Here is a 25,738-nt window from a genome sequence, read left to right as displayed (position 1 = left end):
CTTTTAGCCACAGTATTTATATGGCTGGTCCAGTTAAGTTTTTGGTCAATGGTAACCACCAGGATGTTGGTGGGGGATTCAGCGATGGTAATACCGTCTAATGTCAAGGGGAGATGGTTAAATTCTCTCTTGTTGGAGATTTTAAAAAAATTCTTTCATGGGATGTGGGTGTCACGGTCAAGCAAGCATTTGTTGCCCATCCCTATTTGCCCTTGAACTGAGTGGCTTGCTAGGCCATTTCAGAGGGCAGTTAAGAGTCAACCACATTGCTGTGGGTCTAGAACCACATGCAGGCCAGACCAGGTAAGAATGACAGATTTCTTTCCCTAAAGGACATTAGTGAACCACATGGGTTTTTTACGACAATCGATGAAAGTTTCATGGCACCATTACTGACATTAGCTTTTAATTCCAATTTTTTATTAATTAATTGAACTTAAATTCCACCAGCTGCCATGGTGGGATTTGAACCCATGTCCCCAGGACATTAGCCTAGGCCTCTGGATTACCAGCCTAGTGCTATTACCACTACCCCACCATCTTCCCCTCATTGCCTGGCACTTATGTGGCACAAATGTTACTTGCCACCTATCAGCCCAAACCTCAATGTTTTCCAAGTCTTGCTGCATGTGGGCATGCACTGCATCAGTGGCTGAGCAGTTGCGAATGGAACTGAACAATATGCAATCAACGAACCTCCCCACTTCTAACCTTATGTTGGAGGGAAGGTCATCGAGGAAGCAACAGAAGAAGTGGTTGTGCCTAGGACACTATCCTCAGGAACTCTTGCTGTCATGTCCTGAGGCTGAGAAGATTGGCCTCCAACAACCACAGCCATCTTCCTTTGTGCTGAATATGTCTCCAACCAGTGGAGAGTTTGCCCCTGATTCCCATTGATTACAATTTTGCTTGGACTCCTTGATGCCATACTCGGTCAAGTGCAGCCTTGATGTCAAGGGCAGTCACTCTCACCTCACCACTGGAATTCAGCTCTTTTCTCCATATTTGACCCAAGGCTGTCATGAGGCCTGGAGCCGAGTGTCCCTGGCGGAACAAAAACTGAGCTTCAGTAAGCAGGTTATTGTTGAGTAATTGCTGCTTGATAGCACTGTCAATGACACCTTCCATTACTTTTCTGATGATTGAGAGTAGACTGATGGGGAGGTAATTGGCCGGATTAGATTTGTCCCATCTTTTGTGGACAGGACATACCTGGGTAGATAAAATCATAGAATCATAGAATAGTTACAGCACAGAAGGAGGCCGTTAGGCTCATCACGCCCATGCCGGCTCTCTGTAGGAGCAACTCAGCTAGTCCCACTCCACCGCCTTTTCCCCATAGTCCTGCAAAGTTCGTCTCTTCAGCCACTTATCCAAATCCATTTTGAAAGTCACAATTGAATAAGCCTCCACCACACTCTCAAGCAGTGCATTCCTGATCCGAAACACTTGCTGTGTAAAAAAAGCTCTTCCTCATGTACAGTGGGTCATTTTGCCAATCACCTGAAATCGATGTCCTCTGGTTCTTGGCCCTTCCACCAATGGGAACAGATTCTCTCTCTCTACTCTGTCCTGACCCCTTATGATTTTGAACACCTCTATCAAATCTCCTCTCAACCTTCTCTTCTCCAAGGAGAACCACAGCTTCTCCAATCATTTCATGTAACTGAAGCCCTACACCCCAGGAACCATTCTCTTAAATCTTTTCTGCACCCTCTCTAATGCTTTCACATCCTTCCTAAAGTGTGGTGCCCAGAATTGGACACATACTCCAATTGAGGGCGAACCTGTGTTTTAAGGTTGATCATAACTTCCTTGTTTTTGTACTCTATCCCCCTATTTATCAAGCCCAGGATCCTGTATGCTTTATTAACCACTTTCTCAACCTGTCCTGCCACCTTCAATGATTTGTGCACATATACCCCCAGGTACCTCTGTTCCTGCAGCCCCTTTAGAATTGTATCCTTTATTTTATATTGCCTCTCCTCGTTCTTCCTACCAAAATGTATCACTTCACACTTCTCTGCCTTAAATTTTATCTGCCATGTGTCCGTCCATCCCATCACCCTGCCTATGTCCTCTTGAAGTCTATCACTATCCTCCTCACAGTTCACAATTCTTCCAAGTTTTGTATCATCTGCAAATTTTGAAATTGTGCCCATTGCACCCAAGCCTAGGTCATTAATGTGTATCAAGGAAAGCAGTGGTCCTAGTACCGACCCCTGGGTACTATATAACTTCCTCCAGTCTGAAAAACAACCATTCACCACAACCCTCTGCTTCCTGTCACTCAGCCAACTTTGTATCCATGCTGATACTATCCCTTTTATTCCATCGGCTTCAACTTTGCAGACTAGCCTGTTATGTGGCACTTAATTCCGGAGCACCACTCTTCAGCACTACAGCTGGGATGTTGTCAGCGTCCACAGCCTTTGCTGTACCCAGTGCCCTTATCTGTTTCTTGCTGTCACATGGAGTGAATCGAATATTTGAAGACTGGCATCTAAGATAGCAGAGACGTCAGAAGGAGGCTGAGATGGAACATCCACTCGGCACTTCTGGCTGAAGATGATTGTACATGCTCCGACCTTGTCTTCTCCACTGATGTGCTGGACTCCACCATCATTGAGGATGGGGATGATTGTGGAGCCCCATCCTCTGGTTAATTGTTTAATTGTCGATCACCATTCACGTGATGGATGTGGTAGGACTGCAGAGTTTGATCTCTTCCATTGATTGTGAGATCACTTAGCTCTGTCTACCGCATGCTGCTTCCACTGTTTAGCATGCATGTAGTCCCATGTTGTAACTTCAACAGACTGGCACCTCATTTTTTGGCATGCCTGGTGCTGCTCCTGGCATGCTCTCCTGCACTCCTCATTGAACCAGGGTTGGTCCCATGGCTTGATAGTAATGGTAGAGTGAGAGATATGTCGGGCCATGAGGTTACAGATTGTGGTTGAATACAATTCTGTTGATGCCAACAACTCCTCATGGATCCCAGTTTTGAGTTGCTGTATCTGTTCTGAATATATCCCATTTAGCACAGTGGTAGTGTCACAAAACACGATGAAGGGTGCTCTCAGTATGAAGACAGAACTTCCTATCCACCAGAACTGTGCGGTGGTCATTCCTACCAATACAGTTATGGACCCATGCATCTGTGAGGATGAGGTCAAGTAGCTTTGTCCCTCTGTTGGATCTCTCACCACCTACTGCAATCTAGCAAATATGTCATTCAGGACTTGGCCAGCTTGGTCAGTAGTGGTGCTACTGAACCACTCTTAGTGATGGACATTCAGTGCCCTTGCCACCCTCAGTGCTTCTTCCAAGTAGTGTTCAACATGGAGGAGCACTGATTCATCAGCTGTGGGAGGGCAGTAGGTGATAATCAGCAAAAGGTTTCCTTGCCCATGTTTGACCTGATGCCATGAAACTTCATGGGGTCCAGAGTCAATGTTGAGGACTCCCAGGGCAACTCCCTCCTGACTGTTTACCACTGTGCCACCACCTCTGGCACATCTGTCCTGCCAGTGGGACAGGACATACCCTAGGATTGTGATGGAGGAATCTGGGACACTGGCTGTAAGGTATGATTGAGTGAGTATGACTTTATCAGGCTGTTGCTTGACTAGTCTTTGGGACTGCTCTCACAATTTTGGAACAAGTTCTAGATGTTACTGAGGAGGACTTTTCAGGGTCGATTGGGCAGGGTGTACCTCTGTTATTTCCTGTGCCTAGGTCAATGCCAGGTGGTCCGTCCGGTTTTATTCAACTTTTCTGTAGCTGCTTGATAAACTGAGTGGCTTGCTGGGCCATTTCAGAGGACAGTTAAGAGTCAGCCACATTGCTGTGGGTCTGGAGTTACATGTTGGGTGAGGCCAGGTAAGGATGGCAGATTTCCTTCCCTAAAGGACATTAATGAACCTGATATAAAAACAAGAAATGCTGGAACCACTCAGCAGGTCTGGCAGCATCTGTGGAAAGAGAAGCAGAGTTAACGTTTCGGGTCAGTGACCCTTCTTCGGAACTGTTAATGAACCTGATGTTTTTTTATAACAATCCAGAAGTTTCATGATCATTATTGATGAGACTAGTATTTTATTCCAGATTTATTAATTAATTGAATTTAAGTTCCCCAGCTGCCGTAGCGGGATTTGAACTCATGTCTCTGGATCATTAGTCTGGCCCTCTGGATTACTAGTCCAGTAACATTACCACTATGCTACCATCCCCTCGATTGGCCATTGTGATACTGGGCCACAGGCACCAGAAAGGTCCCAACTGGGGAGTTGTGAGGAAAGGGGAGAAAATCAGTCAAGTTCCTGTGCATGATTGCTATCCAGTGGCCAATGAGCACAGGTGAGGACAGGATTGGGTTCAGCTGTGATACTCCCACAGTCGAACAGCCCCCAGACACCTGGGGGTGAAATGGGGAAAAGGGTCTACACCGGGAGCGCAAAATGGGCTCATAGTGCCACCGTTGTACACTACGTCCGATTTTCATTTGCTTTGGATGGGAGCGATGTAGAATGAACTGCCAATTCATCACAAGCTCGTCTCACATTGCAAGCAATTTGGGCTCATTAACATCTGGACTTGCCTGTATGATGAGTGGCCAATGGCACCCTTGGAACCATACTCTTCTGGAGAAAATGAGAGACAATTGAGGATAGAAGAGAACAGTGTTGGCTGGTGTGTTGCTCTGCAGAGCGGTGCCTCACTGTCAGTGACCCCACTGCCTTCCCTTGTTCTCTCTGAGCCTGTTGTTCTTCAAATTACTGTGAAAGCTCCCCAAACAGGTTGGAACCCCCCAAGTGCATCACTGCAGAACAGTCTGTGCTCTAGCCCATTATCCAAAGGGGGCAAAAAAGACTTGTATTTATTTATAGAGAGCCAATCACAATCTCAAAGTTGTCCCAAAACATATACTGATAATGAAGTAAAATAAAAGCAAAATACTGCTTCTCTCTCCATAGATGCTGCCAGACCTGCTGAGTATTTCCAGCATTTCTTGTTTTTATTACTGATAATGAAGCACTTTTGAAGTGTAGTCACTGCTGCAATGTATGAAAAGTGGCACCAATATGTGCACAGCAAGATCCCACAAACAGCAATGTGTTAATGACCAGATGATTGTTTTTCTGATGTTGCTTGAGGGATAAATATTGGCCAAGGCAAGGGGAAAACTTTCCTTGCTTTTCTTCAAATAGTATCACTGGGACCTTTTGCATCCACCCGAGAGAACAGACAGGGCCTCAGTTTAACTTATCATCAGAAAGACAACATCTCCGACAGTGCAGCACTCCCTCAGCACTGCACTGGGAGTGTCTGCGTAGGTACGTGCTCAAGTGTCTGCAGTGGGTCTTGAACCCATGACATTCTGACTCAGTGACGAGAGTTCTACCCAACCACTCGACCTGGAACCAACCATGCTGAATTCAGCTAACTCATAGAAAAGGTGGCAAAATAGGATAACCTGCAAACTAGGATAACCTGCAAACTAATTCCTTCTTGTTCCAATGGATCACTTACCATGGAATGTGCAAGTAGGAAAATCTGTAGGCCTGGGTGACTGTTCTTCATCAAATCAAGGTGCTGCAAACAGTCCCGGACGTATATTCTGAAATCAGACACAGCCATGCGCTTGCCTTCACTCTGCCCATGACCAACTGTGTAAGGAGGGGGAAAAAAATTGGTTTAGAGGAATTCAACATTTGTGTGCCAAGCTCCCTCAAAGGCTCAGTGAGACGTAGTGTTTGGAACCTACAGTAATATAAAGAAAGACTTGCCTTTATATAGCGCCTTTCTCTTTCAAGGGAACTCCCCTGCTCTTTTTTGTCATGGGATCTTTCACATCCAGCTGAGAGGGCAGAGCAGACCTCCATTTAATGTCTCATTTGAAAGATGGTACCGACAACAGTATAGCACTCCCTCACTGGGAGTGTCAGCCTAGATGTTGTGCTTGTGTTTCTGGATCACATGACCTTCTAACTGAGAGGTGAGAGTGCTACAGTTTACGGAGAGTAGAATGTGGGAGACCAGCCAGAAGTGTGCGGGAATAGTCAAGTCTAGAGGTAATAAAGCCATGAATGAGGGTTTGAGCAGCAGATGATCTGAGACAGGGGTAATGTCAGGTGTTATGGAGGAAGAAATAGGCGATCTTAGTAATGGCACGAATATGAGGTCAGAAGCTCATTTCGGGGTCAAATGTGAAAAACAGAGTGCAGACTGCAAGCTGAGTGTGGAGATTAGAGAGTCGTGAGTGACGGGTTCGGTGAGGGAGGAGGAGGTGCTCCATTTTTCTACTTTTTTTCCTACTTTTTCAACCCTCCAGTATTTGGTTCTTGCTTCGGTGCCGTGGAACGAGCTGGCTGGTGAGTACCTGGTAAGCTATTCCACTTAAAATAAATAGTCTGAAAAGTTAAGGTATGGCAGGGATGTGGAATGTACAGCCTGTGACATGTGGGAAGTCATGGATGCACCATGTGTCCTAGACAAACACATCTGCAGGAAGTGTCACCGGCTGCAGAAACTTGAGCTCCGGGTTTCGGAACATGACCGGCGGCGGCTGAAGTCACTGCTGTGTACCTGTGAGGCGGAGGACTGTGAGGGAGGTGGTCACACGACTGGTTAGGAGCATTTAGGCAGATATGGAATGGGTGACTGCCAGGCAGTCTAAGAGAACCAGGTAGGTAGTGCAGGAGTTCCCTGATATGATTTCACTTGCTAATCGGTTTTCCATTTTGGATACTGGTGAGGGTGATGGTTCCTCAGAGGAGTGCAGTCAGAGCTATGTTTGTGGCATCACAGGTGGCTCAGCTGCACAGGACAGGAGGAAGAAGAGTGGAAGAGCAGTAGAGATAGGGGACTTGTTAGTTAGGGGAACAGTCAGGCATTTCTGCGGCAGTAAACGTGACTCCAGGACGGTGTGTTGCCTCCCTGGTGCCAGAGTCAAGGATGTCACGGAGCGGCTGCAGAACATTCTTATGGGGGAGGATGAACAGCCAAAGGCCGTGGTCCACATTGATACCAATGACATAGGTAAGAAGGGGTATGAGGTCCTGAAAGCAGATTTTAGGGAGCTAGGAAGATTAAAAAGCAGGACCTCAAAAGCAGTCATGTCAGGATTACTCCCAGTCCCATGTGCAATGAGCATAGGAATAGGAGAATTGAGTGATTGAATCAGGGTTAATGTGTATGTATGTGAATGCACGGGCTGTGGTTAATAAGACTGTTGAGGTACAGGCACAGATTGCCATGTGGAAATATGATGTTGTGACTGTAACAGAGACCTAGCTCAAAGAAGGGTAGGACTGGGTGTTAAATATTCCTGGATACATTGTGTTCAGGAAAGATAGGAGAAAAAGGGGGAGGGGTGGCGGTATTAAGGAGAGCATTGCAGTGCTGGAGAAAAAGGATGTCCCAGAGGGGTCAAGGACAGAATCGATGTGGCTAGAGCTAAGGAACAAAAAAGGTGTGCATACATTGCTTGGTGTTGTCTACAGGCCACCAGCTAGTGGGAAGGACATGGAGGAACAAATTTGCAAGGAAATTACAGAAAGGTGCAAAAATTATAGGGTAGTTATAATGGGGGACTTTAATTATCCAAACATAGACTGGGATAATAGTAGTGTAAAGGGCCGTGAGGGGCAAGAGTTCCCAGAGTGCGTTCAGGAAAATTTTCTACAGCAGCATGTTGCTAGTCCAATGAGAAAGGAGGTTCTTGGGAATGAGGTGGGCCAAGTGGATCAAGTATCAGTAGGAGAGCATTTAGGGGATTGTGATCATTGTATCATAAAGGTTAGGCTGACTATGGAAAAGGACAAAGACCAATTCAGGTTAAGAATAATTAACTGGGTGAAAGCCAAATTCAATGGGGTAAGAATGGAACTGGGGCGAATAAATTGGAGTCAAAAGCTGGCAGGAAAACCGGTAGATGAACAATGGGCTACTTTCAAAGAAGAGATAGTTCGGGCACAGTGAAGGTATGTTCCCTCGAAGGGGAAAAGTAGAGCAAACAAATCCAGAGCTCCCTGGATGACAAAAGAGGTAGAGATTAAGATAAAGAAGAAAAAGTGTGCTTATGATAGATGCCAGGCAGAAAATACTATTGAGAACCAGGCTGAATATAGAAGGTCCAGACGGGAAGTGAAAAAGCAAATAAGAGATGCAAAGAGAGAGCATGAAAACAGACTGGCAGCTAGTATTAAAGGAAATCCCAAGTTTTCTATAGGGATATAAATAGTAAAAGGGTGGTAAAAGGAGAAGTGGGGCCGATTACGGACCAGAAAGGGGATTTACACATGGAGGCAGAAGGCATAGCTGAGTTATTAAATGAATACTTTGCATCTGTCTTCACCAAGGAAGAAGATGCAACCCAGGCAATGTTGAAAGAGGAGGTAACTCAGACACTAGAGGGGTTTAAAATTGATAAAGAGGAAGTATTAGATAGGCTGTCTGAACTTAAAGTGGATAAAGCACCAGGACCGGATGAGATGCATCCAAGGATACTGAGGGATATGAGGGTGGAAATCACAGAGGCACAGGCCATAATTTTTCAGTCTTCCTTAGACTCAGGGGTGGTGCCAGAGGACTGGAGAATTGCAAACATCACACCCTTGTTCAAAAAAGGGTGTAAAGATAAAGCCCAGCAACTACAGGCCAGTCAGTTTAACTTCGCTGGTGAAAAATCTTTTGGAAAAAATAATTTGGGACAAAATCAATAATCACATGGACAAATGCGAGTTGATTAAAGAAAGTCAGCATGGATTTCTTGAGGGAAAATCATGTTGAACTAACTTGCTGGAGTTTTTTGAGGAGGTAACAGAGAGGGTTGATTAGGGCAATGCTGTTGACGTGGTGTACATGGACTTTCAAAAGGCATTTGATACAATGCCACACAACAGACTTGTGAGCAAACTTGTAGCTCATGGAATAAAAGGGACGGTAGCAACATGGATACAAAATTGGCTGAGTGACAGGAAAAAAAAGAGTAATGGTTAGTGGATGTTTTTCGGGCTGGAGAAAGGTTGTAGTGGAGTTCCCCAGGGATCAATGTTGGGATCCTTGCTTTTCCTGATATATAACCTAGACCTTAGTGTACAGGGCATCATTTCAAAGTTTGCCGATGATGTGAAACTTGGAAGCATTGTGAACTGTGAGGAGGATAGTGTAGAATTTCAAAAGGACATAGACAAGTTGGTGGAATAGGCAGACAGGTGGCAGATGAAGTTCAATGCACAGAAATGTGAAGTGATTCATTGTGGTAGGAAGAACATGGAGAGACAATATAGAATAAAGGGTACAATTCTAAAGGGGGTGCAGGAACAGAGGGACCTAGGTGTATATGTGCATAAGTCATTGAAGGTTGCAGGACAGGTTGAGAGAGCAGTTAACAAAGCATGCAGTATCCTGGGCTTTATTAATAGGGGCATAGAGTACAAGAGCAAGGAAGTTATGTTGAACTTGTATAAGACACTTGTTCGGCCTCAGCTGGAGTATTGCGTCCAGTTCTGGGCCCCACACTTGAGGAAGGACATGAGGGCATTGGAGAGAGTACAGAAAAGATTCATGAGAAGGGTTCCAGGGATGGGGAATTTCAGTTATGAAGATAGATTGGAGAAGTTAGGACTGTTTTCCTTGGAGAAGAGAAGGCTGAGAGGTGATTTGATAGAGGTATTCAAAATCATGAGGGGTCTGGACAGAGTAGATAGAGAGAAACTGTTTCCACTCATGAAAGGATCGCGAATGAGAGGGAACACAGTTAAAGTATTTGGTAAGAGAAGCAAAAGTGACATGAGGGAGAACATTTTCACGCAGCGAGTGGTTAAGGTCTGGAATGTGTTGCCTGAGAACATGGTGGAGGCAGGTTCAATTGAAGCATTCAAAAGGGAATTAGACAGTTATATGAAAAGGAAGAATGTGCAGGGTTACGGGGAGAAGGCGGGGGAATGGAACTAAGTGAATTGCTCTTTCAGAGAGCCAGTGCGGACATGATGGGCCGAAAGGCCTCCTTCTGCACTGTAACAATTCTGTGATTCTGTAATGTGACACCAAGACTGCGAATAGACTGGCTTAATCTCGAAAATAAAAGCAAAATACTTCGGATGCTGGAAATCTGAAATAGAAACAGAAAATGTTGGAAATACTCAGCAGGTCTGGCAGTACCTGAGTAGAGAGAAACAGAGTTAACAGTTCAGATCTGTGACCTTTCATCAGAACTGGCATAAGTTAGAAATGTAATAGGCTTTGAGCAAGTGAAATGGGGGGACTGGGCGGGGGTGGGGGGAAGAAGAACAAAAGGGAAGATATGTGATAGGGCAGAGGGCAGGAGAGCTTAAATGACAGAGATTTCACCAAAGAAAAGGCACAGGGAGCGCCAGTAGTTGTAGTAAAAGACAAGCATAAGTCCAGAGAGAGGGTTAATGGCAGAATAATGAACAGCTCTATCCAAAAGCAAAAACATGAAAACAAGTTTAAGACAGGCACATAGTTAAAAAATTAAATTAAATTAGTTTCAGTTAAAAGAATTAAAAATATATATTAAAAATTTTTTAAAATGGCGGTCAGACTCTGAAATTGTTGAACTCGATGTTGAGTCCAGAAGGCTGTAGAGTGCCTAATCTGAATATGAAGTGTTGTTCCTCAAGCTTACGTTTAGATTCACTGGAACACTGGAACAGGCCAAGGACAGAAATGTGGGCGTGAGAGCAGGGTGGTGAATTAAAATGGCAAGCAACCGGAAGCTCGGGTTCATGCTTGCAGTTTTTTTTTGGTTTTTATTTTGTTTTATGTTTTAACTATGTGCCTGTCTTAAACTTGTTTTTAATGTTTTTGCTTTTGGACAGAGCTGTTCATTATTCTGCCATTAACCCTCTCTCTGGACTCATGCTTTGTCATTTACTACAACTATTAGCACTACCTTTGCTTTTTCTTCCATGACATCTGCCATTTAATCTCTCCAGCCCTCCACCCTATCACATATCTTCCCTTTTGTTCTTCTTCCCCCCCCCGCCCCCCTTTCACTTGCTCAAAGCCTGTTACATTTCTAACTTCTGCCAGTTCTGATGAAAGGTCACAGACCTGAAACGTTAACTCTGCTTCTCTCTCCACAGATGCTGCCAGACCTGCTGAGTATTTCCAGCACTTTCTGTTTTTATTTCTGGTTTAAACCCTGACTGTTGCCAGTGAGACGGATGGAGTTGGTAGCCAGAGAACAGAGTCCGGAGCGGGGAAAAACTAACCTCACTTGTATTCATGTCCGCTATCCAGGACTGGCGACTCTGGCTTATCATTTTGGGGATCTTTTTGGCAATTTTTTAAAAATGGAAATGGGCCTCCCTGGGTCTATAAGCAGAGAAGGGGTGGGATGAGGCATTTCACAATCTAATGACATCACTAGCGTCACTAAGGAATTCTGCCGTTTTCAGAAGAAAATTGTCAAGTATTTTGTGCCGTCATTTTGCCCTCATGGTGAGGTAGCCAACCTCAAAAGAACAGAAAGATCCCAGGTTCGAACCTGGGAGTAACTTGCTGAGTTTGCTCATATAAGACTAGGCGACAGTTGAGGTTTTCCAACCTGCCTCAGTGCTGCCAGAATTCCTGCCCCAGTGATCCCTGATGGTAGGTGTGTGTCTGAGGACACTGGGGTTGAGGACAGGATGGCTTGGCTTGCTCTTAGTCAAACAGACCACAACGCTCACACATGGATAGATGGACATATGCATAGATCTTCGAAAGTGGCAGGACATACTGAGAGAGTAGTTAGCAAAGTATATGGGATCTTGGGCTTCATAAATAGAGGTATTGAGTACAAAAGCAAGGAGGTTATGCTGAACCTGTATAAATCTCTGCTCAGGCCACAACTAGAGTATTGCATCCAGTTCTGGTCACCACACTTTAGAAAGGATGTGAGGATCCTTGAGAGGGTGCAGAGGAGATTTACCAGAGTGGTTCCTGGGATGGGGGATTTTAACTACAAGTTTAGGTTGGAAAATCTGGGGTTGTTCTCCTTGGAGCAAAGGAAATTGAGGGGAGAGTTGATAGAGGTCTACAAGATTCTGACATGTTTAGAAAAGGTAGACAAAGAAAAGCTATTCCCATTAGCTGATCGTAGAAGGACTAGGGGACACAGATTGAAGGTTTTGGGCAAGAGATGCAGTGGGGAGGTGAGGAAGAACCTTTTTACGCAGCGAGTGGTAATGACCTGTAACTTGCTGTCCACAAAGGTGGTGGAAGCGGAGATGATAATCAATGATTTCAAGTGGAAATTGGATGGGCTCGTGAGAAAAATAAACTTACAGGGCAATGGGGATAGAGCCAGGGGATGGGACTGACTAGATTGCTCTACAGAGAGCTAGCATGGACTTGATAGGCTGAATGGCCTCCTTCTGTGCTGTAATGACTCTATGACTCTATGGAGACTGGTCACTTGGAGCTTTTGAACTACACACTCGACAAGAGTCAGGGCAATCTTGTGGCAGGGGAAAGAAAGTGGGAGGAAAGATTCGCCCTGCTGCCCTGGAGGCTGCTCACTTCATCACTTCAGTGCCTATAGGATCAACCTGCCCAGTTTCCTCTGCCGTGCCACTTTGTACCCTGCTGTCAAAAATCTCCCCAAAACCCTGCTCCATGCCTCCAGCTGTCTCCATTTTACCCTTCCACCCAATCTAAGACCTGTTTAGTGTCTACTATCCTGCTTCCCTGATGTCTACGGGCTTTAAGACTTCTTCCTATATACATGGAGTGGTATAGAACACATCGTACAACATAGCAATCCCAATTTTAACATGGTTTGCATTCACGGCATGAGGGAGAGCCCCACAGATTCCTTGGTGTTAAACACGGGCTATTTTAACTCACAGGCCTCATCTACATTTCTCTACACTGTCTCCCCGCCAAGCACTCATTCATGTTTCCAAGTTTTTCTACCTCCAGACTATTCCAACACTGTCCTGGCCTGCTCTCCCACCTTCCACCCTCCATAATCTTGAGCTCATCCAGAGCTCTAACCCATATCCTCTGCGTAGAGAAGCTTACAACTCAGCAGGAGGCCATTCAGCCCATCATGCCAATGCCAGCTCTTTGAAAGAGTTATCCAATTAGTTTCACTCCTTTTCCCCACGGCCCTGTAATTTTTCAAGTGTACAATTTATTTCACCTAGACTTGGTGTGCAGGGCACAATTTCAAAATTTGCTGAGGCCACAAATCTTGGAAGTATTGTAAACTGTAACAAGGACAGTGATAGACTTCAAGAGAGCATAGACAGGCCATGTAAACATGAGCCAAGTAAAATTTAAAGCAAAGGAGTGTAAAGTGAGACATTTTAGTCGGAAGAATGAGGAGAGGCAATATGAAATAAAGGATACAATTCTAAAGACGGTGCAGGTGCAGAGGGACCAAGTGTGTATGTGCACAAATCATTGAAGGTGGCAGGGCAGGTTGAGAAAGTGGTTAAAAAGGCGTAAGGCATCCTGAGCTTTATAAATAGAGGCATAGAGTACAAAAGCAAACAAGTTATGATCAACCTTTATAGAACACTGGTTCGGCCTCAACTGGAGTATTGTGTCCAATTCTGGGCACCGCAGTTTAAGAAGGATCTGAAGGCTTTAGAGAGGATGCAGAAAAGATTTACAAGAATGGTTCCATGGATGAGGGACTTCAGTTACATGGATAGACTGCAGATAGAACCTGGGGTTGTTCTCCTTAGAGAAGAGAATGTTGAGAGGAGTCTTGATAGAAATGTTCAAAATCTTGAGGAGTCTAGACAGAGTAATGGAGAGAAATTATTCCCATTGGTGGAAGGGTCGAGAACCAGAGGACACCGATTTAAGGTGAATGGCAAAAGAACCAAAGGCGACAAGAGGAAAACCTTCTTTAGCAGCGAGTGGTTAGGATCTGGAATACACTGCCTGAGAGTGTGGTGGAGGCAGATTCAATCGGGGCTTTCAGAAGGGAATTGGATTATCACCTAAAGAGAAAATATTTGCAGGGCAACAGAGGAAGGGCAGGGGAGTGGGACTAGCTGAATCGCTTTTGCAGAGAGCTGGCATAGACATGATGGGCCAACTGGCCTCTTTCTATGCTGTAACCATTTTATGATTCTATTCAAACATATATCCAATACACTTTTGAATATTTCATCCCCAATCCCGTAAGCAACACTGAATTAGGTTTCATGCTTGATGTTGTTGGCCCGTTCAAACATTAACAATATTAAAATGAGAATTTTTCATATGAATAGACCTTACTGAAATCCAGACAGATAAAATTAGTTAGTCTGTTTTTGCCAGGTTATGCAGATCGAATTCATGTTAAACAGCATGAAAATGTTTCTGTTGCATATCAGATACCTGAAAGAACTCAGATTTTATACTGGAATAATAGTATTTACACTGAGCTGTACTGATCAGGAAGATCCCAAGATCCCAACTTGCCTTCAAAGTGAAACACGATTTACTTGTATTTCTTTCAATTCAGTATACTGTATTCGCCACTCACGGTCCGGTCTCCTCTACATTTGTACAGTCTGCAAGCGAGACTCTGAGCTTCTAGTCACCTGTGATCTTAATTCTCTACTCTGATCTTCCTGTCTCCACCCTCCTGCAGTGTCCCAATGAAGCTCAACGCAACTATAGGCCACTTAGCCTCACATTTGTCATTGGGGAAATGCTGGAATCCATTATTAAGGAATGAGTAGCAAGACACTTAGAAAATCTTATTACAATCAAGCAGACTCATGGTTTTGTGAAAGGAAAATCGTGTTTGACAAATTGATTAGAGTGCTTTGAGGATGTAACAAGCAGGGTAGATAAAGGGGAACCAGTAGATGTAGTGTATTAGGATTTCCAAAAGGCATTCAATAAGATGCCACAAAACTTGAGCTGAAGGTGTTGGGGGTAATATATTAGTATAGATAGAGGATTGGTTAACTAACAGGAATCAGTCAGTCAGAATAAATGGGTCATTTTCAGGTTGGAAAATTGTAACTAGTGGGATCAGTGCTGGGGCCTCAACTATTTACAATCTATATTAATGACTTGGATGAAGGTACTGAGTATATTGTAGCCAAATTTGCTAAGGATACAAAGATAGGTAGGTAAGTTGTAAGGAGGATACAACATTTCTGCAAAGGGATATAGAGAGGTTAAGTGAGTGGGCAAAAATTTGTGAGCTTATGTATAATGTGGGAAAATGTGAGGTTGTCCACTTTGGCATGAAGCAAAAAAAAGATTATTATTTATATGGAGAGAAACTGCAGAATGCTGCAGTACAGAGGGATCTGGGTGTCCTCATTTAAGAATCATAAAAAATTAACATGTAGGTACTGCAAGTAATTCAGAAAGCAAATGGAATGTTGGCCTTTATTGCAAGAGGGATGGAGTACAAAAGTAGGGAAGTCTTGCTACAACAGTACAGGGGGTTAATGAGACTGCATCCAGAGTACTGCGCACAGTTTTGGTCTCCTTATTTAAGGAGGGATATACATGCATTAAAAGCAGTTCAGAGAAGGTTCACTAGATTGATTCCTGGTTGAAGGTGTTGCCTTATGAAGAAAGGTTGAGCAGGCTGGGCTTATACTCATTGAGTTTAGAAGAATGAGAGGTGATCTTATTGAAATATATAAGATTCTGAGGGGACTTGACAGGGTAGATACTGAAAGGATGTTTCTCCTTGTGGGAGAATCTAGAACTAGGGGGGCACAGTTTTAAAATAAGGGGTCTCCCATTTAAGACAGAGATGAGGAGGAATTTCTTCTCTCAGAGCGTTGTTAATCTTTGGAATTCTCCTCCCCAGACAGCAGTAGAGGCTGGGGCACTGAATATATTCAAAGCTGAGTTAGACAGAATTTTGTTCTACAAGGGAGTCAAGGGTTATGGGTGGCAGGCAGGAAAGTAGAGTTAAGACCACACTCAGATCAGCCATGAACTTATTGAATGGTGGAGCAGGCTCGAGGGGGGTGAATGGCCTACCTCTCTCACATCGAAATTAGGAGTAGGAGTAGGCCATTCGGCCCTTCGGGCCTGCTCCACCATTCAAAAAAGATCATGGCTGATCATCTAATTCAGTAACCTGTTCCCGCTTTCTCCCCATATCCCTTGATCCCTTTGGCATTGAGAAATATATCTATCTCCTTCTTGAATATATCTGTGTCTGCGTGGGTTTTCTCCGGGTGCTCCAGTTTCCTCCCACAAGCCAAAAGACTTGCAGATTGATAGGTAAATTGGCCATTATAAATTGTCACTAGTATAGGTAGGTGGGAGGGAAATATAGGGACAGGTGGGGATGTTAGGTAGGAATATGGGATTAGTGTAGGATTAGTATAAATGGGTGGTTGATGTTCGGCACAGACTCGGTGGGCCGAAGGGCCTGTTTCAGTGCTGTATCTCTAATCTAATCTAATCTAATGATTTGGCCTCCACTACCTTCTGCGGTAGAGAATTCCACAGGTTCACCACCCTCTGAGTGAAGAAGTTTCTCCTCATCTCAGTTCTAAATGGCATATCCTGTATCCTGAGACTGTGACCCCTGGTTCTGGGGTTCTTATGTAACTTTGAGGAACAGCACCTCTTCTTTCGATTAGGCACTGTACAGCCTCCAGGACTCAACACTGAGTTCAACAATTTCAGATCATAGCCTCTGCCCCCTTTTTGTTTCCTTTCTCTTTGCAGGATTTGTTTTTTCTTTTTTTTTTGTCTTACGACCTTTACCAGCTAGAAGAATAAGAATAACATAAGGCAACACCACGACCTTCAGGCTCCCCTTCAAGTCAAATATCATCCTGACTTGGAACAATATCACTGTTCCTTCAATGTCACTGGTTCAAAATCCTGAAGCTCCCTAGCTAACAGCACTGTGAGTATACGTACACCACACTGCCTGCACAGGATCAAGAAGGTGGCTCACCACCAGCCTCTGAAAGGCCAATTAGGAATGGGAAATAAATGCTTGTCCTATGAGCGAACTCACATGTCTAGACTCAAATGCAAATAGTGAAACCATAGCAAGGATCAACATCTTTAGGAGCTGCTTTCTGTATTGTGTAAAGACCCAGGCTACGGTGGTGCCCATTCTCTATGCTCAGCCAGCAGGATCCCAAATATAAACTCCCTTGGATTGGGGTTAAGGCTGCCAGCCAAAGGAAAGACAAGTTGCCTGGGAGCTGCTGCCAGTACCGGAGGGTTTTAGCACAGTATAAAAACTGGTAGGAGTAGTAGATGATAATCATGGAAGAATTATAGAAAATTACAGAAGGAGATCCTTCAGTCCATCGTGCCTGCGCTGACTCTTTGAAAGAGCAGTCATGCTTCGTTCCATGTCCATACTTTTTGTTCATAACCCTGTAAGTTCCTCATTATTAAGTACCTGTCCAACTCCCTCTTAAAATTATTTTTGCAATCAACTTCCACCATCTTTTCAGGTAGAGCCTTCCAGATCCTGACAACCCTCTGAGTGAAAACGTCTTTCCTTAACTCCCCTCTGGATCTTTTTCCAATGATTTTGAATCAATGACCTCTGGTTATTGGCACACTCATCTGAGGGAATAGTTTCTCTATCTACTCTATCAAAACCTCTCCATCTTGAAAATCTCTATTAGGTCACCTCTTAACCCTTTCTGTTCCAAGGAGAACAGTACTAACTTTGCCAACCTCTCCTTATAACTGAAGTCCCTCATCCCTGGCAATATCCTGATGAATGTCTTCTGCACCCTTTCTAACACCTGTACATCATCCCTGAAGTGTGGTGCCCAGAATTGTGTGGAATACTTGAGCTGAGGAGAAATTTTTTTTACTCAAGTTGTTGTGAATTTTGTTTTTTTAAATTCTGATTTTTTTAAAATTAATTAATTCTAAGACGTGGGCATCACTGGCAAGACTGGCATTTATTGCCCACCTCCAGTTGCCATTGAGAAAGTGGTGCTGAGCCGCCTTCTTGAACCGCTGCGGTCCGTGTGGTGAAGGTGCTCCCACAGTGCTGTTAAGTAGGAAATATAAGTTGTTCTGTTGTTGTTGCTGCGTTCCAGGATTTCAACCCAGCAACAGTGAAGGTACCACTGTGTGTGACTTAGATGGGAACTTGGAAGTGATGGTGTTCCCATACGCCTGCTGCCCTTGGCCTACTAAGTCTCAGAGTTTACGAATTTGGGAGGTGCCGGTGAAGAATCCTTGGCGAGTTGCTGCAGTGCATCTGGAATGTGCAGCCTGAATGGATGGTGGAGGCAGATTCAATAGCAACCATCAAAAGAGAATTGGATATATATTTGAAAAGGAAACATTTGCAAAGCTATGAGGAAAGAGCAGGGGGGAGTGGGACTAATTGGATAGCTCTTTCAAAGAACCGGAATAGGTATGATGGGCCAAATGGCCTCCTGCTGTGCTGTATGTTTCTATGACTGGGACCGGGGTGGCGGGGAGTGTGGGGGGGGAAGGGTGGTGGTGGGCAAGTTGGACAAAAAAAATTGCATCTCCGATTCCCTTCAGAGACCCTTTTCTAAAAGGGATTAACTTGTTTGGACCTGGTGCTCCAAGCCATCATTAACCTGGAACCATGCTTCTGAGAAAGTTATGTACAAGTTGGCAGGCGGGAGGGGAATGTTACTGAGATAAAAAAAATATATACAACTGCCAAAATAGGAACAAAGTAGAGCAGAAAGCCTTTTGTTTAACTTGAAATGAGTGGGGCCCAGAAAAAGATTAAACTCAGAACAGAATCTTTTTACTCCATGCAAAAACTGTTGTCAACAGGAAATGTAACAAGCAGTTCAGATTTGTAAAACCAAATACACCTTCCACATGAGCAGTCTTTGTTCATTCCAAACAAAAAGAGATATTTGCACTTTAATTTTTAAAAAACGCTAAAGAACCAGAAGGGAGCTGAGGAGATTTTGTTTTTTTAACTCAGTGAGTTGTTGTGATCTGGAATGCACTGTCTGAAAGGGCGGTGAAAGCAGATTCAATAGTAACTTCAAAAAGGGAATTGGATAAATACTTGAAAAGGAAACATTTACAAGGCCATGAGGAAAGAGCAGGAGAGTGGGATTAATTGGATAACTCTTTCAAAGAGCTAGCACAGGCACAATGGGCCAAATGGCCTCCTGTGCTGTATCACTCTTTACTCCACAGATTAAGCTTTGGCATGATCCGACATGATCAATGTTCAGTTACGATGCTAATCTGGCTCAATTGGTAGCTTGCTTTCCTCAAAGTCAAAAGATTGTAGAATCAAACCTCATTCCAGGGACTTGTGCCAGTAATGTAGATTAATTTTTCAATGCAGTGCTGGGGGATTGCTGCATTGTTGGAGGTACCGTCCTTTGAGATATCAAACCGAGGCCAGTTCAATCTGGCACTGGGGGGTTTAGTGTATCTTAAAGGCTTTATGTGCTATCTGAGCAGTGAGTTCTCTTGGTGTTCCATCCAACATTCCTCCCTTAACCAAGATCCCAAAACGAACGATTAAGTAATCACTTATTTCATTCCTACTTGTAGAATCTTGAAGGCCGAGAATTTTTTTTTTATTCATCCTTGGGGTGTAAGCATTGCTGGCAGGGCCAGCATTTATTGCCCATCTCTAACTACCCTTGAGGAGGTGGTGGTGAGCTGCCTAAATGAATGGCTCGCTAGGCCATTTCAGAGGGCAGTTCAGAGTCAATCACATTGGTGTGGGTCTGGAGTCACATGTAGGGCAAACCAGGCAAGGATGTCGGAGTTCCATCCCTGAAGGATATTCGTGAACCAGATGGGTTTTTAATGACAATCCAGTAGTTTCATGGTCATTACTATAGAGTCATAGAGTTATACAGCACAGAAACAGGCCCTTCAGCCCGTCATGTCCGTGCCAGCCATCAATCACCTATCTATTCTAATCCCATTTTCCAGTACTTGGCCCGTAGCCTTGTATGCTATGGCGTTTCAAGTGCTCATCTAAATACTTCTTAAATGTTGTGAGGGTTCCTGCCTCAACCACCCCTTCAGATTCCAACCACTCTCTGGGTGAAAAAGTTTTTCCTCAAATCCCCTCTAAACCTCCTGCCCCTTACCTTAAATCTATGCCTCCCTGGTTATTGACACCTCCGCTAAGGGAAAAGGTTTCTTCCTATCTAAGCCCCTCATAATTTTGTATACCTCAATCAGGTCCCCCCTTCAGCCTTCTCTGCTCGAAGGAAAACAACCCCAGCCTATCCAGTCTCTCTTCATAGCTGAAATGCTCCAGCCCAGGCAACATCCTGGTGAATCTCCTCTGCACCCTCTCCAATGCAATCACATATTCCAGATGTATTAACTAATTGAATTTAAATTACCCCAGTTACCGTGTGAGGCTTGAACTAATGTCTCCAGAACATTAGCCCAGGCCTCTGGATTACTAGCCCAGCAACATTACCACTGGGCTACCATTCCCCTTAAAGAAAATTGGTAGACCCCATGTTTATACAAGCTAAAGAAAGACCTTGCATTTATATAGCCTCTAATTATATTCTGTTTCTGAAGGGTGTGATAATACATTACACAACTGATCCCATTCTAATTAAGGACATGCACTATCCCCAACATGCTATAGTTTAGGCAGCAATGGATTATTAAACAGCTCTGAGAAAGCCTGGAGAAGGTGCAGAAAAGATTTACCAGAATGATAACCAGGGACTTCAGTTATGCCAAGAGACTGGAGAAGCTGGGACTGTACTCCTTGGAACAGAAAAGTTAAGGGGAGATTTAATAGAGATGTTCAAATTTATGAGGAGTTTTGATAGAGTAAATAGAGAGTACCTGATTCCACTGGCAGATGGGTCGGTAACCAGAGGACACAGATTTAAGATAATTGGCAAAAGACTCAGAGCAGAGACGAGGACATTTTTTTTTTACACAGAGTTGTAATGATCTAGAATGCACTGCCTAAAAGGGCAGTGGAAGTAGATTCAATAGTAACTTGTAAAAGAGAATTGGATAAATACTTGAAAATGAAAAATTTACAGGGCTATGGGGCAAGAGTAGGTGAGTGGGACTAGTGCTCTCTGCTTTAAAGTGAACAACCTCAGCTTCTCTGGTCTCTGCACATTCAGTGCCATCTTATAAATGGCATTTTGTGGATGAAGTTTCCTAATTAATTCATGCCAACCTTTTACATGGCAAATTAGGTCTATTATGCTACAACTCTGATCGCCAAGCAGTAAAGGATGGAATTGGAGACCAGTCTTTATATACTTACAAGCTTTTATTTACAGAAACACACATTATATATCCCACACCTCCAATCCCCAAGAACCACAGTTTCATTTTGCTCCCTATATATAGGAAAACAGATGAATCCCCAGTTTAATGCCCATCACCTGAATACAATTAACACACAATTAACACATTACTTCAGTGGTTTTCAAACTTTGTTTGGTTGAAGGACCCCAACTAAATAATAGTACTATATAATATGTATAATATGGAAGTGCTGCATGCAATGGGAGTTTTACTAATGCTTTTAAGATATCAGATAGTTACTTTTGTGCTGCTCTCAGTGTTCCTTCGTCTGCACTCCCCTCCCAGGTGAGACAACCAGCTCACTTTGCACACGTGGCAGCCACATTCCATTCCCACTTCCCAGGTCGCTCTTTCACATTATTTTGGGATCCCCGCGAAGTCTCTAAGATTCTCAAGGGTCCGCAGACCCCAGTTTGAGAACCACTGCACTTCTTCCATTTAAGATTATTTTTGCCTTTCCTTGGACAGTTATCTTTCAGCTTCCCTGTTTTCGAGTCATCGAACCATCACCTGTTCTAAGCTTTCCTCTACCAGGACCTCAAAGCAGTGGAAATCTTCACCTCCTTCAGTCTCCCCTCCTCCTCCAGCCAACACTTCATCAATATAATCGCCGGGTGCTCTGGTTTCCTCCCACAGCCAAAAGACTTGCAGGTTGATAGGTAAATTGGCCATTATAAATTGCCCCTAGTGTAGGTAGGTGGTAGGAGAATGGTGGGGATGTGGTAGAGAATATGGGGTTAATGTAGGATTAGTATAAATGGGTGGGTGTTGGTCAGCAAAAGGGCGGCACAGTGGCGCAGTGGTTAGCACTGCAGCCTCACAGCTTCAGGGACCTGGGTTCAATTCTGGGTACTGCCTGTGTGGAGTTTGCAAGTTCTCCCTGTGTCTGCGTGGGCTTTCGCCAGGTGCTCCGGTTTCCTCCCACCGCCAAAGACTTGCAGGTGATAGATAAATTGGCCATTGTAAATTGCCCCTAGTGTAGGTAGGTGGTAGGGAATATGGGATTACTGTAGGGTTAGTATAAATGGGTGGTTCTTGGTCGGCACAGACTCGGTGGGCCGAAGGGCCTGTTTCAGTGCTGTATCTCTATATATATAATCCAAAGATTTCCAAAAACCCAAGTTGGCATCACCTAATCAGCATCTCCTGATTTGTTTTCCTCAATGACTCCTCTCAAACTGGCTCGTGTCCTGCACTCTAGACCTCTCAACTATCAAAGAAGAGCCTCCTCCTAGCCGGGACTGTGAGCCAATTCAGTCAGATATGCATCCCCTTTAAGCATTTGAGATTTTTTTTCACTCATTCGCGGGATATGGGCATCGCTGGCATGGCCAGCATTTATTGGCCATCCTTAACAGACCTTCAAAAGGTAGTGGTGAGCAGCTGCAGAAACTAACCGTATTACTAAGAAGGGAGTTCCAGGATTCTGACCTAGCAATGACGAAGGAACGATGATCTATTCCCAAGTCAGTGGTGTGTGACTTGGAGGGCAACTTGCAGGTGGTGGTGTTCCGGTGCATCTGCTGCCCTTGTTCTTCTAGGTGGTAGAGGTCATGGGTTTGGAAGGTGGTGTCAAAGGAGCCTTGGTGAATTGCTGCAGTGCAGCTTGTAGATGGTACACACTGCTGCCACTATGCATCGGTGGTGGCGGGAGTGAATATTTAAGGTATGGATGGGGTGCCAATCAAATGGGCGGTTTTGCCCTCGATGGTGTCAAGTTTGAGTGTTGTTGGAACTGCACTTATCCAGGCAAGTGCAGAGTATTCCATCACACTGCTGACTTGTGCCTTGTAGATGGTGGACAGGCTTTGGGGAATCAGGAGGTGAGTTACTCACCACAGAATTCCAAGCCACTGGCCTGCTCTTGTAGCCACAGTATTTATATGGCTGATCTAATTAAGGTTCTGATAAATGCTGACCCCCAGGATGTTGATGGTGGGGGATTCAGTGATGGTAATGCTATTGAATATCAAAGGGAGATTGTTAGATTTTCTCTTGTTAGAGCTGTTCATTGCCTGGCACTTGTGTTACACGAATGTTACCTGCCACTTATCAGCCCAAGCCTGAATGTTGCCCAGGTCTTGCTGCATGCGGGCAGGTGTCATCAATAGTGCTATCAAGTGTCACTTACTTACCAATATCCTACTCACTGATGCTCAGTTTGGGTTGTGCCAGGACCACTCAGCTCTTCAGTATCTGAAGAGTTACATGTGGAACTGAACACTGTGTAATCATCAGCAAACAACCCCACTTTTGACCTTATGATGGAGAGAAGGTCACAGATGACGTAGCTAAAGATGGTTGGGCCTAGGACACTGCCCTGAGGACTTCCTGCAGCAATGTCCTAGAGCTGAGATGATTGGCCTCCAAGCATTTTCCTTTGTGCTAGCTATGACTCCAACCAGTGGAGAGTTTTCCCTCTGATTTCCATTGACTACAATTTTACTAGGGCTCCTTAATGCCACACTTGGTCAAAAGCTGCCTTATTGTCAAGGGCTGTCACTCACAGCTCACCTCACCTCTGGAATTCAGCTCTTTTGTCCATGTTTGGACTAAGGCTTTAATGAGGTCAGGAGCTAAGTGGCCCTGGCGCAACCCAAATTGAGCATCAGTGAGCAGAATATTGGTAAGTAAGTGACGCTTGATAGCACTATCAATGACACTTTCCATCATTTTGCTGATGATTAAGAGTAGACTGATGGGGCAGCAAATTCGACACATTGGATTTGTGGACAGGAGATACCGGAACAACTTTGTTCGGTAGATGCCAGTGTTGTAGCTCTATTGGAACAGCTTGGCTAGAGGTACAGCTAGTTCTGGAGCACAAGTCTTCAACACTACAGCTAGAATTTTGTCAGCAGCCCATAGCCTTTGATGCATCCAATGCATTCAGCCATTTCACGTAGAGTGAACCAAATTGGCTGAAGACTGGCATCTGTGATAGTAGGGATGTCAGGAGGAGGTCAAGATGGATCATCCACTCAGCACTGCAGCTGATGGTGGTTGCAAATGCTTCAGTCTTGTCTTTGCACTCACATGCTGGACCCCACCATCGTTGAGAATGGGGGTGTTTATGGAACCTCCCTCTGCTGTTAGTTGTTTAATTATCCACCACCATTCATGACTGGATGTGGCAAGACTGCAGAGCTTTGATCTGATCTGTTGGTTGTGGGATCGCTTACTTCTGTCTATTGCATGCTGCTTCTGCTGTTTAGTGTGCATGTAATCCTGTGTTATAGCTCCACCAGGTTGACACCCACGTTTTAGGTCTGCCTGGTGCTGCTGCCGACATAGTCTCCTACACTCCTCATTGAACCAGGGTTGATTCCCTGGCTTGATGTTAATGGTAGAGTGAGGGATACTCCAGGCCATGAGGTTACAAATTGTGGTTGAATACAATTCTGCTGCTGATGATGCCCACAGTGCCTCATGGATGCCCAGTTTTGAGCTGCTAGATCTGTTCTCAGTCTATCCCATTTAGCATTGTGGTAGTGCCACACAACACGATGGAGGGAGTCCTCAATGTGAAGACAAGACTTTGTCTCCACAAGGAGTGTGCAGCAGTCACTCCTACCAATACTGTCATGGACAGATGCATCTGCAAAAAGTGGATTGGTGAGGACGAGGTCAAGTAGATTATTCCCTCATGTTGATTCTCTCACCACCTGCTACAGGTCTGGTCTGGCAGCTATGTCCTTCAGGACTTGGCATTACTGAGTCACTCTTGGTGATGGACATTGAAGTCCCCCACTCAGAGTACATTCACTGCCCTAAAATAAAAGAAAAATGCTGCAGATGCTGGAAATCTGAAATAAAAACAGAAACTGCTGGAAATACTCAGTGGGTCAGGCAGCATCTGTGGCGAGAGAAGCAGAGTTAACGTTTCAGGTCAATGAGCTTTCATCAGACCTCAAGCTCAGTGACCTGAAACATTAACTCTGTTTCTCTCTCCACAGATGCTGCCCGACCTGCTGAGTATTTCCAGCATTTTCTGTCTTTATTTCAGATTTTCCAGAATCCTCAGTATTTTGTTTTTGTGATGGTGATGGAGGAGTCTGGAACATTATCTGAAAGGTATGATTTTGTGAAGATGACTTATCAGGCTGTTGCTTGGCTAGTCTGTGGCACAGCTCTCCCGTTTTAGCACAAGTCCCCAAATGTTAGTAAGGAGGACTTTGCAGAGTTGACTGGGGTGGGTGTGCCTTTGACGTGTCCACTGCCTAGGTTGATACTGGGTGGTCCGTCTGGTTTTATTCTTATTTGACTTTTCTGTAGCGATTTGTGACAACTGCTAAAGACTTGCGGGTTGATAGGTAAATTGGCCATTGTAAAAAAATTGCTCCTAGTGTAGGTAGGTGGTAGGAGAATTGAGGGAAGGTGGGAATGTGAGAGGGAAAAAATGGGATTAATGTAGGATTAGTATAAATGGGTGGTCGATGGTCGGCGCGGACTCGGTGGGCCGAAGGGCCTGTTTTGGTGCTGCATCTCT

At 44.5% G+C, this 25,738-nt stretch overlaps 1 protein-coding gene across 2 annotated transcripts in view; it reads right to left on the bottom strand.

Annotated features, from left to right (window-relative positions):
• LOC137380268 (monoglyceride lipase-like) overlaps positions 1 to 25,738 on the bottom strand; it is an 82,860-nt gene that overhangs the window by 27,226 nt on the left and 29,896 nt on the right. For both annotated transcript variants that reach the window (XM_068052156.1, XM_068052155.1), the window contains exon 4: positions 5,536 to 5,672. In XM_068052156.1, the coding sequence (XP_067908257.1) occupies positions 5,536 to 5,672 (137 nt within the window). The remainder of the gene's footprint in view (positions 1 to 5,535; positions 5,673 to 25,738) is intronic.

Source organism: Heterodontus francisci, chromosome 19 (assembly GCF_036365525.1).
Source record: "Heterodontus francisci isolate sHetFra1 chromosome 19, sHetFra1.hap1, whole genome shotgun sequence".
NCBI classification, from domain to species: domain Eukaryota; kingdom Metazoa; phylum Chordata; class Chondrichthyes; order Heterodontiformes; family Heterodontidae; genus Heterodontus; species Heterodontus francisci.
The sequence above is the reverse complement of the archived record's forward strand: the minus strand, read 5'-3'. Positions and strand labels throughout refer to the sequence as shown.